We start from the raw sequence: 15,775 nt of genomic DNA, 5'->3' as shown, positions 1-15,775 counted from the left end.
CAGAATCTTCTGTGTGGCTTTCAGTTTACGAAGTATGACTTGTGTCTGTCTGTCAGACAGGAAGTATTTACCATCCGTAGGTGGGATGATGCAGCTCTAAAAAGAACATACTTTCAGTAGGTATTGCTGTGGTTTTAGCAGGAGATGGACAAGATAACTACTTTGCAAAGTAACACCTTGAGGGTAGAAAGCATTCCAGTGTGTTTATTTTCTAATCAGCCAGCCAAGGTAGGATTTCCTCAGTCCTGGCTTTAGGTGTTATTCTCAACCATTTGTTACTGTCAAGGCTTACAAAACTCCTAAACTTAACTCTTGAAGGAGTCAAAGTAAGAGAAATGGTGTTGGAAAACAGAATCTGTTCTGAAGCAGATCTCACCATCACTGTGTTCTGCACAGGAAACCTCAACTTTAGCAAGAACATAACTTTGGGCACCCTTGTGAACCAAGTTCTTCAACTTAATATAGTATTACTGTTAGCTATTGTGAGTACTAAATAAAGCATCATACACTTAAAACAAACGAGTGTGCTCTGGTGAGCTTTAGAACATCACTTGTGAGTGTTAATAAAAGGTGTATATATATGTAATGCCAGAGTTTTCTCAGGGTTTCTCTGAATTTTAAAACCAGAGTGGAGGGGAAAAAACAAACAAACAACAAACTTCAGGTGCAATTGATCCTGTGACTTAGTGTGTGTTCAAGTTAGTTCAGAGTGAAATGAATGATCAGTATCCGTATCGGATGCTACAGGTAACTTAATCATAAATTTAAATTTCCAACCCATATTTTCCTGAGGATGGTGTGTGCTGTGTTAAAGACACAGCCAATGACATGTGAAAATGCCTCAAATGCTTACAGCCTTTACTGAAGTTTTGGAAGACTAAAAATTTAGCACTCTGGACATTTACCTCCAGTTACTAGCATCTTCTTGGCTAGGCTGACGTTAACTGAAAAACTGGAACATTCTCTTTGGGTTGTTCATTTTGTTCAGTTGACAGCAGTGCCCTGTATGTTTTCATACCGGTCTTCCAGCAGTAAGTGAAAAAAATGCACTTCAACCAGCAGCAGTAGCAAAGAAATGAACCACGATATGGATTTAGATACAGGTGCTAAAACTGTTTGATTTCAGAGCACTGAAATGTAAATGTTTCTGTGCAGTTATTCGTGCTCATAACTTCTGAAACTTCATCCTTTTTTTGCTGTGGTACTAGAACAGTACAATTCAAATCATTAACAGATGTGCAAATACTGTTTTGAGCTGTTAAACATTGTTAGTATTGTCTGTCAGTTCCTTTAGTGGTAATAGGTCTGTTGTAAAAGGTAAAAACAACTTCAGTAACTAAGAAGTTGTTTCCCATTATTTCTAAAATGTATGAATGAAAGTTTCAGCAACTGGAATGATTGTGGTGACTAATTGCATGATGAGAGTAAGAGAAGGACTATTGACATTGCATGTGCTTATGCTGCTCAATTGTATCAAGTGATTGTCAGTTGATTTATATTTTTTTTAGGTAACTTTTCGACATGATTCTTCAACAGTGGAAGTGCAGGATGACCACATAAAGGGTCCCTTAAAGGTAATAAATTTGTTCTACATTTTGTGAACGCTTTGAAAAGCATTCTTCAGCATTTGAAATAAACGTGTATGTGTAGTATAAGGTGAAAGAGGAAAGTTCATTTTATTACCTAGGCCAGATACCTTTGTGAAGCTTAAAAGGTAATGCTGCAAAGCTGAAGTTGGTATACGCTTCTTTTTCATGTTAACTTTTTCCCCTGTAGTTAAAGGGAATACAGCATACTGGCTGATGCAAGCCTCTTTGTTCTTTTTGGCCTTAAAGCTAAGAAGTTTGGCTGGCTCTGATTTTTAGTTACTGTTGCTTTGGAAAGCTCAGCTGGAGGATTTGATGGGCAAGCTCTTATACAAGAGAATGACATCACTCAGATTGGTTCTTGTTCCCCACCTGCTGGCAGGAAATAATCAGCTCAGTTAGTTGGCTTATTTTAGTGGAATGGAAGAAAGAAGTTATAAGGAGTACAAACAGATTCAAATTAAACTGAAAAGGTGTGGTATATGTAACAAAGTCTGTAGAAATTAACTCTGCTGAGTACCGAAGTGTAAATTTCATTGACTGTTTTAGAATCTGTCTGGTGCTAAGTGGCTTTTGCATTTTAGGTGGGAACTGTTGTGGAAGTGAAAAATCCAGATGGAACTTACCAGGAAGCAGTGATCAACAAATTAACAGATGCAAGTTGGTACACTGTAGGTAAGAGAAATAGTTATGTATTCGAATAAAACTCGTGACTTAAATTAAGCCAGTAACCTGTATTTTTCTTGGACACGTCTTAAACAAGGTGAGAGATGTTTTTGGAGATCCTTATGTAAACATTCAAAGTCTGCATTAAAAAAATAAATTCTTTGGGTTTTTGTAAGAAACTTCACCACAAGGTGAAATTAGGATGTAAAACGTAGACTTAGTGAGCTGCTGTATAATTGGGTACTGCTTGGGTATTTAATATGCTCTTATTAAATATTCTGAAGCAAAGTATGTTGTCATACACATCTGTACAATTCACATTGCAATACATACTTTTCCCTACTTCTAGGCTTTGCCCTGACAACTGCTCCTGTGAAACCAGAGATACAGCTTGTTGTTTTTTTTTTTTTTTTTTCTTCTATAAGTCTTCCTATTCATTTTGCCTATTCTAGAATATGATATTTCAGGCTTTGGATGATGTATCCAGATGCCCACAAGCAAACCTGGAATCTATTAGAATATAGAAAAATGGGTTTACCCTTTGATGATATGTACAAGTAGATAAATGTTAGGGAGAACTGGTCAGTGGAGGAATGATAACATATATTCCATCTGTGCACTGGTAATTTTAAAGCTATTGTAGGAAATGTCTTGTTTCTTGAAGTTGTGTGTTTGTCTCCTTGATAGATGTCCAGAGCTTGGGAAGATGAGGACCAGGTTTTGAAACCTTAGCAAGATTTACTTGCACCAAGATACTAAGGGTTGTTACTGCTAAAGTGCTGTTGAACAGCTAGGGAAAGACTAACTTTCCCTAGCCTTAGTCCTTTTAGAAAGGAATAGAGCTGTGAGTTTAGTTGTAATCTTCCAGGTAAATGATGCAGAAAATATTTGTTTTCCTGTTGGAGAAGTAGACTATGTAAGTAAAGGAGAGACCAGGCTAGGGTGTGTTGAAACATGGGGTATAAAGACACAAACTGACATCACAGGTAGTTCTGGTAATTAGTATAAAACTCTCACATATGATCTACCTGTAAAGAACAAAATGGTATAGCTGGTATTAGATCTCTGTTGTATGTCCATGCTCACACTTCTGAGAAAGCACGAGGTTAATGGCTCAGCAAGAAGAAAAAGATAGGAGCCAGTGCAGATTAAATTCTGAAAGTTGGTGTCACGTTTTTTTTTTTGTAAATCAAAGTAGATGACTGCCAATAATCCTGCGCTTGAGAAAAAGGAAGGAGAGATGTAAGAATTGAGACTAAAAACCTTATTTTATAGATAAAAGTAGACAAAAGCATGTTGACCTTGCAGAATCAGTAAAAGCATCACAGCTGCTGACTGTGTAATGCACTTTAAGCGGGAATTGACTTTAGCAGTGGATGATTAGAATAATCTTTGTCAGGAGGGTGACTGAAATGGGTTTGAAATTATCTTGCAGACCACGATGACGTTGCAGATCTGAGTGAAAGCCCTGCTTCAAGGGCTAGTTGGCATTTACCAAATTTCAGGATTAGCATGCTTCCTAGCCAGCAGATTTACCTAATGTAATTGCAGCACTTGTTGAGAAGTATCAAATTGTGTCATTAATGATTTTATGAATAAAGTTACTTTGTTTTGATTAAAACAAACAAACTACACAAAACTTTGTGGAAGGACAGATAGATCTGAAGTAGGAGCATACCTGAAGTTGTTAATATATTACCATTTGTGTCACTGCAGCAGTGTGTGAAATTTAGGATAACCATTTTGTGTCTGCTTGAAGACTCTTAACACTAAATTATTTAGGTTGTCTAAATAGAAATTGTATATGAGTTCAGTTTTAATTTTTTTCATGCTACTTCTTTCTTACAAAAGGAAGATGGGAATTAATTTAAAACAAACAGAAAAACAACAAGCAATCAGTATAGCCTTTAGCATAGGCAAAGTTATCTGTGTACACAGTGTGCATGGTTTATTTGCCTGTCCTGTAAAAATTTGTCAAGAAGCACAAGGTATGGTAATCTGGATACTATTCCAGTATTCAAACGTGTCTTTAGAAAGTTTGTGATACTCTTAATACTTAAATTCGTTGTTTACTGTGAGGGAAAAAGTAGTATGATTGCTTTACTAAAAACGTGGAACTGTACATGTGCAGAAGTGAAGTAGTCTCGCCTCCTTTTGCACTTTTTTCATCAAAGAAAAAAAAAAGCAGCAATGCAGTTTTGGGTTTGGTGTTTTACAACGCAGTACTCATTTGTATGTCTGCTCAGTAGACTGCTTTCAGAATGCCCCCCATTAGATTTGAACATCACATGCATTAAAGCCATAGGTGCTGTACTGGCTGCACAAGTCTTTCAGGCACACGAAACTTTTTGGTTGAATGTATTTGTGTTATGGAAAAAGATTAAGGATCCCTCTGGCAGGGAAGAGGCCGCAAGCGGATTACCACACAGGATACATAACCTGGCTACCTACCTAGTTCTGAATAGGTTTACCCTCGTTGTAGTCAGCTTATCCCTTGAAGAGGATAGACTTTTTAAAGCTCTCATTATGTAAGGAGACTCAGTTACATTAATTAACACAAACTGAATTAGGAACGTGTTGCCTTCTGCTTCACTTAATGAAGGGAGGACTCAATTATATGTTGACCATTTGAGATGCAGCTCAAAAATCTGTGTATTCTGTTGTGCAGTTCTTGCCCTTTAATACTTTTTCAGCAAACATTGAAGTGTCAGATGTGCATCTATAATTGTGATTTTAACACTAGACTCTACTCAACAATTACGGTAGTATAAAACAAAGAATGGTAGTCACAAGGGGTAGTTTTTCTTTGTTCATCAATAGTACTGCATTATATAAGGATAAAAAAAATCTCAGAACTAGGTAAGAGTTTCTTTTATACCAAATAAATAAAAGTTGGGAGTTTGCATGTGTGTATATTATTTATATATATATGTATTTAATAGATGTTAAAGCTAGAGTATGGCACCCACTATTTGATAGTCAGACGTGGCTGAAAACTAAGTTCAGATCTTGCCAGGCGTCGTTTGCTGGTTGACAGCCATTCTCTGCACGCTGTTATTTTGGCTCTTGTTTGTCAAAGTGTTTATGTATTTTTAGTTTTCTACCACATGATTGAATTTTAATGAGATTACTGCTGAGCCTGATTCAGGCACTGTTGACAGAAGAGAAAGTTTGAATGAAGGTGAAGGAGACATGTTAAGAACTTGCTGAAACTTTAACATTTAATTTAATCTTTTAATCTAATCTTGGGGTTGTTTCCCTGCCCCCAAAAGTCTTCAAGGTCACTGCAGCGTGGGGACAAGACTATAATTGTCATCACTGTTGGGGTCCGGAGAGGAGGTCAGTTCTTGTCTTGCAGAACAGTGTAAGCATTACCTGAGTTAAAACTTGTCACCAAGTTTTCATCCAATAAGTACCTGTAGTAAACTTGATCAAAGTTTACTTTTTATATGACCAGTTTATCAACTTCTAAAGATACCACCTTGAATGTGTGCGATGTGTTTCTGGATTTAAATGGATGAAGTATGTAGCTGAAGCCAGCTGTTTTACAAACTTGTTTCCAGTTGACCTTGCTCAATTGCTAGAGATAATAAAGCCTGGTGACAGCAGAAGTAGCATGGAGCCAAGAAGCCATGAGCTCCACAGTTTTCTTACAACACCTGATTTTGATGATTGTTCTTTGACCACAGTTTGTTGTCATTCTCCTTAGGCTGTTATTGCTGCTGTTTTACAGGTTAGCTGAATGAGGTCAGCAGGGAGAAATGCTGAACTTTCAAATAACATTGAACTGTAATTTTTTTCTCTAGATGTCAATCTGTGTTTCTCAGCAGTAAGTGTAGCTTCCAGTAGTGGATTGTAGGAATTCTGGTTTTGAAATAGCGTTCTGTAAAAATGAAAATGCTAAGAATTGTTTTTCATTTCTAGCTCGTATTGATTTTTATTTTTGTGTGCTGGTCTGTAAATTGTATGTGCTTGACTACTGATTAGTTAAGATTCCATTTGAAGTGTGGAGTAACTACAGTGAGCCAGCAGCTTAAATATTTGGCCAGTCTGCAAATGCTTTACTGGATATGCAGTAGTATCCAGCTACAGCTTTGTAAGACCTGGCTACAGGAAGATCTTATCTCATTCTTTCTGACACTTGAAGTAATCAATTACTTCCTGATTTAAAAATAAATAAATAAAAGTTAAAATCTTTTCTTTCCCCCTGCCTCGCTTTTTACCTGGTGACAGTATTTGATGATGGTGACGAGAAGACTCTTAGGCGTTCTTCGCTGTGCTTAAAAGGAGAGCGACATTTTGCTGAAAGTGAGGTAATTAAAGAATTTTAATACAACTTTTAATTTGGAAGAAATTAAAGTGATATATTTTTAGTAAATCAGTTTTCAATATGTTGTGTATATCCATGCTACTAAAAACGGTGATTATGTAAAATATAGCCCACAGGATATGGCTTTTTTTTTTTTTTTTTAAAACCAAGTAATATGGTTGAATTTCACCAAACTCTGTAAGTTATCAAAGAAAATCAATGTTTCACAGCTATCACTTTTATATTATTAATGGTCCATGGATTGGGGATCACATAGAAGGCAGCAATCACATAACTACTTTGCTTTACAAATATAAAAATCTGTAAGTATTCAGTGCAAAAAATCACAAATGGTACATAATAAATGCAGATGTTTAGGTATATTTGAGTTCTTACGGATCTTACGGATTTTGGAACCTTCTCGTAAAGGTTCAGATAACTTCTAGAATAGTGAATCAAGATTAGGCAAATCTGAAGAGGGCCTGAGTGGAAGCCTGAATCTGGATTCAGATATAAATACCAGAATTTTAGAGATTGTGTTGTCTCTCCAATTAATTACTTGTTATTAATGATCAGCATGTCTGAAAATCAGGCTGCTTCAGTTCCAAAAACACTAATGTGGATTCAGGAGTTTTACTTTATAGTAAGTGGGTTGAAAACTTTAGTGTGTGTATATAGATAAATAGCTCTGCAACCCAGCTGGCAGAACAAGAGCCAGTTCAGATTTTGTCAGTTTGGAAGAAACCTTACATTCAGGTGACTCCTGTTACTTTAATTTTATGATCATTCTTATCAAGACATCAAAAACTATGGTAAAAGTTGCTGATAAGCAATTCATTGTCACCAACTCTCAATGAAGGGCATGTTGTGTGTTTCTAATAATTACCTCATGATTGTAAAGCTACTTAGCAGGGAAAATTGCAGCTCCAGCTTCTTGTGCAATTAGACCAATGTCCTGCAATTATCTTGTTGTGATAGTGCTTTAACTTCATCTCTGATTTCACGTTGTTTATGGGATCTGTTAGGGTGTCTACCGTGCTCACAAGTAATTCACTTCAAGATTTAAAAAGCCAATTTTATTATATCTATTGAGTTCAGTTCTGTCTGGTGCAGAAGAGGTTTGAGATTCTAGTTGATGTTTCACATTTAAAAATTCACATAAAACTCAGAAGTGTAACTGAGAGGAACGTGTTTATTTTGGAGGACTTTATGCCGCCTTTCAAAGAATTAAAAGAGGTGCTTATTGTACTGAAAAAAAGTCTGTACCAGCAGCCTTCAAATTTGGAATGATTCTTCTAAACAGGTAACAGCAGTCTTGAAGAAGATACTGGAGGTCCGTGAGGTCCTTCTGTTGATGTTCTTGTAGTCTTGCTGATTGGAGAATGCTATTTCTCTCTATATATATTGTTTTGTTTCTAATATCCAATATTGCACTTGCTTCAAAATTGTTTTAGACTTTTTCTTCTCATATAAAACTATGATTTACTAGTAAAACATTATTAGTCATGTTTACTGCTACTGGGTTATCTTGCTGTTTCATTTTACAGAGGATCATTTCTAACTAGATGATTAGGTGTTAAGTCTGATGATAGTTCAGAAAGTTCATCCTGTAGAGATGGAGTATCCCAGCTCAGAGGAATACGTGATAATTCATTGTGTCTTTGAATGGTCCAAAGGCACGACTTTCATTGTGTGTGTGTGTAGGATGAAAGTTTGAAGAAAAAAAAAACAGAAACGTCACTGCTTTTAGAAGTACTTTAGTAATGAAGCAGTCTCTGTATTGACAAAAATTACTTTAAAAGGGTTGTCTAAACTTAGGTTTTGCACAATAAGTTATGCCATTTCTTTTTAGTGTGTATCAATGTGTTGTTTTTCCATTTCAACAGACATTAGATCAGCTTCCACTGACAAATCCTGAACACTTTGGGACTCCTGTTATAGGAAAGAAAACAAACAGGGGAAGGAGATCCAATCACATGTAAGTCTAATGTCTTTGTCTGTGCTCTGACTCAGTTCTGAAGCTCCCAGTATTTATTATTTTTATTATTAGTTCTATATTCAAAAAAGAGCAAGCTATATGAAAAGTTTTGTTCAGCACTCAGACTGAAAGTCAGTTTTCCCTGTATTAGTGCATGCAAGAATTGCAAGTCTTCATGTGACCAGTATTTGAAATAGGGGCAGATATTGACAAGTAAGTGGAGACAATCTGTTGGACTTAGACTAAAGCCATTGCAATATATTTTTTTCTAGCTGATGTGAGGTCTTTGTAGAAGGCACTGGAATCTTCCTCGTATCTTCTGGTTTCTTATTACAAGGTCTTTGAAGGGCTTTTAGAAATAGGTGAACAATGTTATGGTTTGCAGCAAATCTTACAGATTAAAAAACAAAAACAACAACACAAGATCAAGAATAATGGTTTGATTTCCTGGGTTCCAGAGTTCTTGGTAGATGTGATCTTGAAGAATCATTATGAAATACTCAATTGACTCTGCTCTTGCTTTTCTTTTTAAAGTTTTGAGGTACTAGTGGCAGGGGTAGGAAGGGAGTTGTCATGCTTAGATTATCCTTCATTGCTTTGTCTTTTTGATCATAAATATTGCTCTGTATTTGTACAGGTGATACAAACTTACTTGAATATTGATTTACTATTATGCTGTACTGAAGGAGAAAGATTGAATAAGCTGGCACGTATCACAGCAGACATGATTGCAGCTTCCTTGGTGTCTCTGAGTTGTTGTCGTCTCTGTTTACCTAACTACACAGGATGTTGTTATGGCAGAAACAGGATGCTTATTTTTATCTTACGGTTCATACTGACCAAACTGGGTAAAAAGATTGTACAACATGCTGGTGAACTGAGCTAGGTTTTAGTCTCTCTAAGATAGTCCTGGCTTTTTCTTGTCCTTAGCTTTGTTCTCTTCCCACAAGAGATTCTCCAACCCCAAGAAGCAGCCTAAAAGACTTTTATACTGTATTTTAAAAGAAATCAATACTTCTAAAAAAGGATGTTGGGAAAAATCCTTTCATCTATGAGCACTGCAAGTGATGTAAAATTGGGGTGGGTAACATAAAACAGTAATTCAGTTTAGGCTATAAAACAGCTGTCATCCATTATGCAAATGCTAACTGTGAGTCTTCTGTTAATATTGAGCTTATTGCACAAAAGTAGCTATATGAAAACTGGAAGGTAGCTTTTAAAATTCTGCATTATATGCTTATTGAACATGCTGTATATTTTCTGAGAATTAACTTTAAAAGTGAGTAGTCTAAAGAAATAGTCAAATAATAATAATAGAAGATAATACACATAATGTGTATATATAGTGCTGAGCATTTTTAATTGATAGCATGCAATTTTAGTTGGAATATTTTTCTACATGTGGGTCCCTATATGGTTAAAATCAGGTGTAACTTTTTATTGGAACAACCAAAAAATGAGTGGAAACCTTTTTGTAATCAAAATATGTTTGCACCTTTGCCCATCTACTTTGTTCAATGTGAAATTGAAGCAGTCATTGAAACTTATCACTGCAGCTCTCTTTAAATAAAAACAAGCAAAAAAACCCACCTATTTCAGGATAAATAAACAACTTTTTTTTCTTCTTGCTATTTATCTTTGTAGCTGATGTTTCTTCTTCAGAGATTTGTCCTCTCTCAGAATAACTTTGTCTTCCGTTTGACAGATGACAGCAGGCTTATAGCCTGTGGCTGTTAAAGTAAAAGCATAGGGACATTAAAAGGGGGGAAAATCAGTTTCACTTAATAATGGTCCAAAGCTACACTTACCACAGTAGTTTTGCCTTAGTGAAACACTGTTCAGAATTAGTTTTGAATGTCCAGACAGTGTTTCTGAGCTTGTAATATTTTCGGTTTTTGCTATGAATACTTTTATAGTTACTTATAAAATTATTTTATGTCCTTATAAATATTTTTATTCACTTCTATCTTAAGGTACCATTCAATTCAAGTTACTATCATTTATACTTTTTAGACAGTTAGTTAGCTCCGGTTCACCTCTAACTATAGTAGATGAGGTTTGAGCAGTTGAGTTTTAAGTTTTTTTCTGTCATTTAGTCCTGAAGAAGAATCTTCATCCTCTTCCAGCGATGAAGATGAAGATGATAGGAAGCAAAGTGACGAGTTACTAGGAAAAGTTGTGTGTGTGGACTGCTTCAGTGTGGATAAAAAGAAAGCTCTGTGGTTTCCAGCCTTGGTAAGACTTCATCTTTATTTTTAATTTTGCAAAATAGTTAATGCATTTGCTAGTGTTAAAGAAAAGTGTTATTTTTCCTTTTCAGGGGATTCATCTATACTGTTAGTATGTTTCTTAAAATTTGAATGTCATAGTAGTCAAAGGAAATGCTATGCATGTAAATGCATTTACACAGTCACTGATGAATGGCTTTAGTTCTTCCAAACAGCCAGAGCTAGCTGGCCTACTTCCAGCTTGATAGTGTGTTGAGTAGTACCACTGAAATAATATTTGAGGGTTTTTTACCTATGCTGTTGTATGTAGTTTTTCTGAATTACCAGGTTTTATTAAGTGAGAAGATATGAGAAGAACAAAGATGGAAAGTTTTGTAACTAAGTAGACATTATCTTTCTAGTTCCAGTGTAAACCTATTAGATTTTATTCTTTTTTGCTGTAGGTAGGTAGTAGAGAATTGCTAGTGAATTTCCTTTAAAATAATGCCAGTCTCTTAGTACAAATCTTAATTATCTTTATTTTGGTTTAAAGACATTTTTTTTTACAAATAAACCTGTAATAAAACATCACTATTAGTCTAAGGTTTGTATGTAGACTGACTTACACATCTAGAAATTAATGTATTTCTGTATGTGGTACCTCCAGTATTATGCTTTTTCATTTATATTTTATTGCTTTCAAATACTTGAATAACTTCTCCCTGGCAATTAGAACTTCACTGCTGAAAATGTTTTATCTAATTTTGGGAAGACTTGTGCTCAGACTTTGAAATGCTGCCGTTGTAGCGTTTAACTCTTTGTAGTGTGTGCGGTATTTCTCAGTTGTAACTTTCTACTCATCACCTCCTGTGTCTTGCAACGCAGTCCAGAAGCTTTCCAGCAGGATTCCCTTTGGAAAATTGGTGGGAGAGAATGAGTCATTAAAGCTTCTTTTGCAGCAAGGGAGAGGGCAGTATATGTGGCAAGGAGGTGCCACCTTAATGAAAGGGAGCTTTAACAGAAATTTGCAGTAATAGGGAAGAAAATCGAGCTGTTTCTTTCCTGAAGGCTGTCGTCCAAATTGGTGCGCTATCCCCTCCCTCCTGGTTGGTACCTAACGCAGCTGTACTCTGAGCAGCGGGCAGTTACACCAGCGTGTTTTATGTCACGCTGTTGGGTTGGCCCTTCTGCTCATGCATGTAACTGGGAGCAGTTTCCATGGCAGGCCCTGTTAGCCACTCTACGTGCATGGAGTAGAGCTACTAATCAGGATAGCTGTGGGTCAGAGCTTAGAGATTAACTGCACTGTTGCTTATTCTCCCAAGGAGTACTAAAGATACACCCTGTTCTTTCTTTAGCTGTCATTTGGAGAATGGAATAGCTTGTTCTCCGTGGAGTTTCCTGAAATGAATGAGAAGTAGTAGGAGGATAAAGTTTGAAGATGGAGCTTGTTAACTCTGAAATAGCTTATCCTAGATTAACTGTTCCTTTAGTAATCAGGTTTATAGCGCTGCAAATAAACATCGTACTGTATTTAACCGGAAAGGTTATGCCAGGGAATAGATCTGTGCCCCAAACAGCTTCTTCCCCCCGCCCATTCTGGCTGTACCTCTCCATTCTTTTACCTGATAAGTGGTTACCTGTACTTCATCAACAAAGTAATTTTATTTTGTTATTGACCGTTTTTGCTTAAATGTTGTGGGGTAGCTAACTATAGCTATGCGAAAAATGAAAATTCAGGCTTAATATTCTGAATATGTATCCACAACATATTTCACTTTGTTATTTATACTGTGGACAGGTACGGTTTGTGTTAAAACACATGGATGTTGTACAAGATGCACAAATGTGGAAAGTTCAGGAATTAGTCTAGACCTTCACAGTGAAGAACAGTCAAGATTAGTAATAGAAACTAATTGCTTTGGATATCAGTCCTATATCCAGATACATTTATAAATTACAATCTAAAACCACAGAGGTTTAAATTTGGTTTATATATTTTCTAAGTCTTTGGTGGCTGCATTGGTTTAATCCAGCATGTATTTTTTGGTTGTGTGAGTGTTTTATTTTTTGTGTGTGATGTCTTAAACAGCAATAGCTAATTATAATCTTAAAAAGGGTTGACGTTTACTCCTCGTGTGAGAGAGTGTGATTTGGTAAGCTTTATAGTATTGTTGGGCTTTAGTATGTACCTAAAGGCTTTTGGAAGGTGCAGTGAAGAAATCTTCTTTGCAGCATTTTCAGAAAATTGAGCTTACATAGGATCATCTGTCATCCTCCTGTAAATGCAGTGGATTTTGTTTTGCAAGGAAGTCAGGAAAACTTGATTCAGGCAAAATTGAGATGATGCTTGATGTATGGTACTAGGTGAGATAGCGTTAAGTGGCTTTTCAACTTGTAAGTGAACTTCTGACTGCTAAAACTTTGATGCTGTGTAGCCTGTGCTGTATGATTAACAACTGTTTCCAAATCGATTGGAGCTTTTGACTCTAACTTGTAAAACATTGTGGCTGGTGACCTATGTAAGAAGGAAGACCAGTCTGTCATGGTAGCATCTTTCATGTGTTTGATGGAAAAAAAAATAAGACTGGAAGTGGTTGGTACAAGAGAGGTGGTGTTTACCAGGACTAAATTAGGTCCACAGTCATTTTGTGCTCCTTGGGGTTTCATAGCAGCCAGAATTTTCTTAAAACTTTTATAAGTTCTCTAAAAGTTAAGAGAAGAGTGCTGGAAAGGGCTGCTGTTCTGTTCCCAAAGTTTGAAGTTTCAATAAATAATGTACATGTTATTAAATTCCTGAAGTTTTTAAATTAGTGACTTGCTTACTAGTTACTTTCAAATAGCTTATAAAACCGCAAAAAGTAATTAATATGTTGTCTCAGTGCTAGGCTTGATTAATCTACTCTTTGATTTAAAGAGCCTATCATAATGCATGTACTTGAAACACTTTTCTAGGTAGGTAACTTATGAATGATCCTTTTATAAAGTTGCATTTTGTATATCCTGCAAGGTCTGTGGTGTCTTGCCCCCCCTCCCCCAAACTGTAGGTTGTGACATCTTTGCAAATTTGGAAGGTTTTCAGGAGAGGTCTCTGACTCAGGTGGCAGCATTTGGTGAAAATGCAGTCCTTCTAGGATGAGGAGTAGAATCAGCCTTGGTGACACAGCAGGTACTTAGTGTTTGTTAGGAGGTTGTTTTTTCATGTCTGTGGCAGCAGCAGCCAATTCCCTTCAGGAAGCAAGCATGGACTTCTGCATTCAGTAATTTCAGGAGGCCATCACTTCTGTGCTATAAGGGATCACAATTGCTCTCATTTCAGTGTTGCTGAAGAGAAATGAGCCCAACATACTTTTGAGAAGCATTGGTAAATACTGTTGCTCTCCTGTTACTCTTTTTTTCTCTCTAAACTTTGTGTTTTTATTATCTTTGCAGGTGGTTTGTCCAGATTGTAGTGATGATATTGCAGTGAAAAAAGACAATATTCTCGTTCGCTCGTTCAAGGATGGCAAATTGTGAGTAGGAATGTAGAGGTTGATTAAATAAAAACATGTTCCAGTTCAGGGAAACACAATATGAGATGTGGGTAAAGTATTAATAACATCAGTTCAGAAAGTTTCTGTGAAGATTTTTCTAATGTTTAGAAAACTCTCAATGGCCTACATGGTGAGAGAATTAGTCTTGCCCCCATTGTTAACAACAAAGTACATAAATCCATATTAGTTTTAATTTCATTGTGGCAAACAAAGCAGTATTTTGTGACTTTGAGAACAGCTTGAGCCTATTTTTCCTGCTCTGGTTGGAACAGGACACTGCTTTTCAGAGATGTGGCCATGGGTTTATCCAGCCATGGAAAGATGTCTGTGCTTGTGGTATGTACGTGTGTGTGCACAGAATTGATTTTTTTGAGGTAGAAAGGTATTATGTTTGTCTCAGTATAGGCTGCAGCTGCATATTATCATATTCTTGGAAAAGAGATGTGATACTATTCAAATGAAGAAATAAGACGGAAACCTAGAAAACCAAATTGTATGGGACTCACAATAGAATAGGGAGCTTTGTGTTCTTCAACTCTTACTTGTCAGGGAGGAAGCTTGATGTATATCAATTCTTTTTTCCAGGTTTCAGTTCTTGTTTAAAAAGCTCCAGCTATTTATTCTGCTTGGCTTGGTTTAACAGAATGCTTTTGCAGAAGAGAGATTGAAATATTTAACAGTTTCACTGTAGTTTAGTCACTAAGTCTAGGCTATCACTTTCCTGTACCATTTAACAGTTACTTATGCATCAATGCACGTCACTGGAGAAATGCACATAAGTGTGTGTGCAGTCAAGTGTGTGTAGGTTTCCCCCTGCCCTCTCTCCCGAAGCCCAAGTTCCTGTTCAGATTGGTTTCTTTGGGTATAGTTGCGGTAGAAATTAAGAAGTGCTTTGTGCTATTTTAATATTTTTTTTCAATGTTTTTCTGAATTATTTAGTGTTTCTGTGCCAAGAAAAGATGTGCGGGAGATTAGTGAAACTTCCCCAAAGCCTGATGCTTTGTTAAAACAAGGTAAAAATACATTTTTCTTATGAAAAGTTGTCTGTGTGTGTAGCTGCTTACTTTGTGACGTAAATTGAACCAAACCTGTATCAAGTTGGTTCTTGTGTTTAAAAAAAAAAAAAAAAAGCTTCAATTGTGTTACAGAAAAGCATCCTATATTTCTTGAAGGTAAACGTTACTGAAAACCTAGAGGAACAATTTTTGTCAAAGAACAAGAAAAAGCACCTTATCTTGCACTTGTTTTAAACACAGACGTGCCAAATGAAGGATATAATTGTACAGTGCATGCTGGCTTTATACATTATTTAGTATTTGGTCTGTTGTGCTAGGCCTTAATAGAACTATTCCTACTACAATACTCCTGATAGGTTTGAGACAGTTATCTTTATGCACTGTCAAGAAACTGGAATTGTAATTTCATTTGAAAGCTGAAGTTTGTGTGATGGAACTCTTAAAATGGGTTTGTGTTCCTCTTCCTTCTCCTCTCTGTTT

The 15,775-nt window shown here is 36.2% G+C and overlaps 1 protein-coding gene across 1 annotated transcript in view; it reads left to right on the top strand.

The window, feature by feature from the left end:
- Positions 1-15,775, top strand: part of ARID4B (AT-rich interaction domain 4B) — an 85,974-nt gene that overhangs the window by 31,728 nt on the left and 38,471 nt on the right. The window contains exons 4-10 of the mRNA XM_032183902.1: positions 1,509-1,574; positions 2,171-2,261; positions 6,486-6,565; positions 8,448-8,539; positions 10,636-10,774; positions 14,179-14,258; positions 15,219-15,292. Of these exons, the coding sequence (XP_032039793.1) occupies positions 1,509-1,574; positions 2,171-2,261; positions 6,486-6,565; positions 8,448-8,539; positions 10,636-10,774; positions 14,179-14,258; positions 15,219-15,292 (622 nt within the window). The remainder of the gene's footprint in view (positions 1-1,508; positions 1,575-2,170; positions 2,262-6,485; positions 6,566-8,447; positions 8,540-10,635; positions 10,775-14,178; positions 14,259-15,218; positions 15,293-15,775) is intronic.

The sequence above is a fragment of the Aythya fuligula genome, chromosome 3 (genome assembly GCF_009819795.1).
Source record: "Aythya fuligula isolate bAytFul2 chromosome 3, bAytFul2.pri, whole genome shotgun sequence".
NCBI lineage: Eukaryota > Metazoa > Chordata > Aves > Anseriformes > Anatidae > Aythya > Aythya fuligula.
The sequence above is the reverse complement of the archived record's forward strand: the minus strand, read 5'-3'. Positions and strand labels throughout refer to the sequence as shown.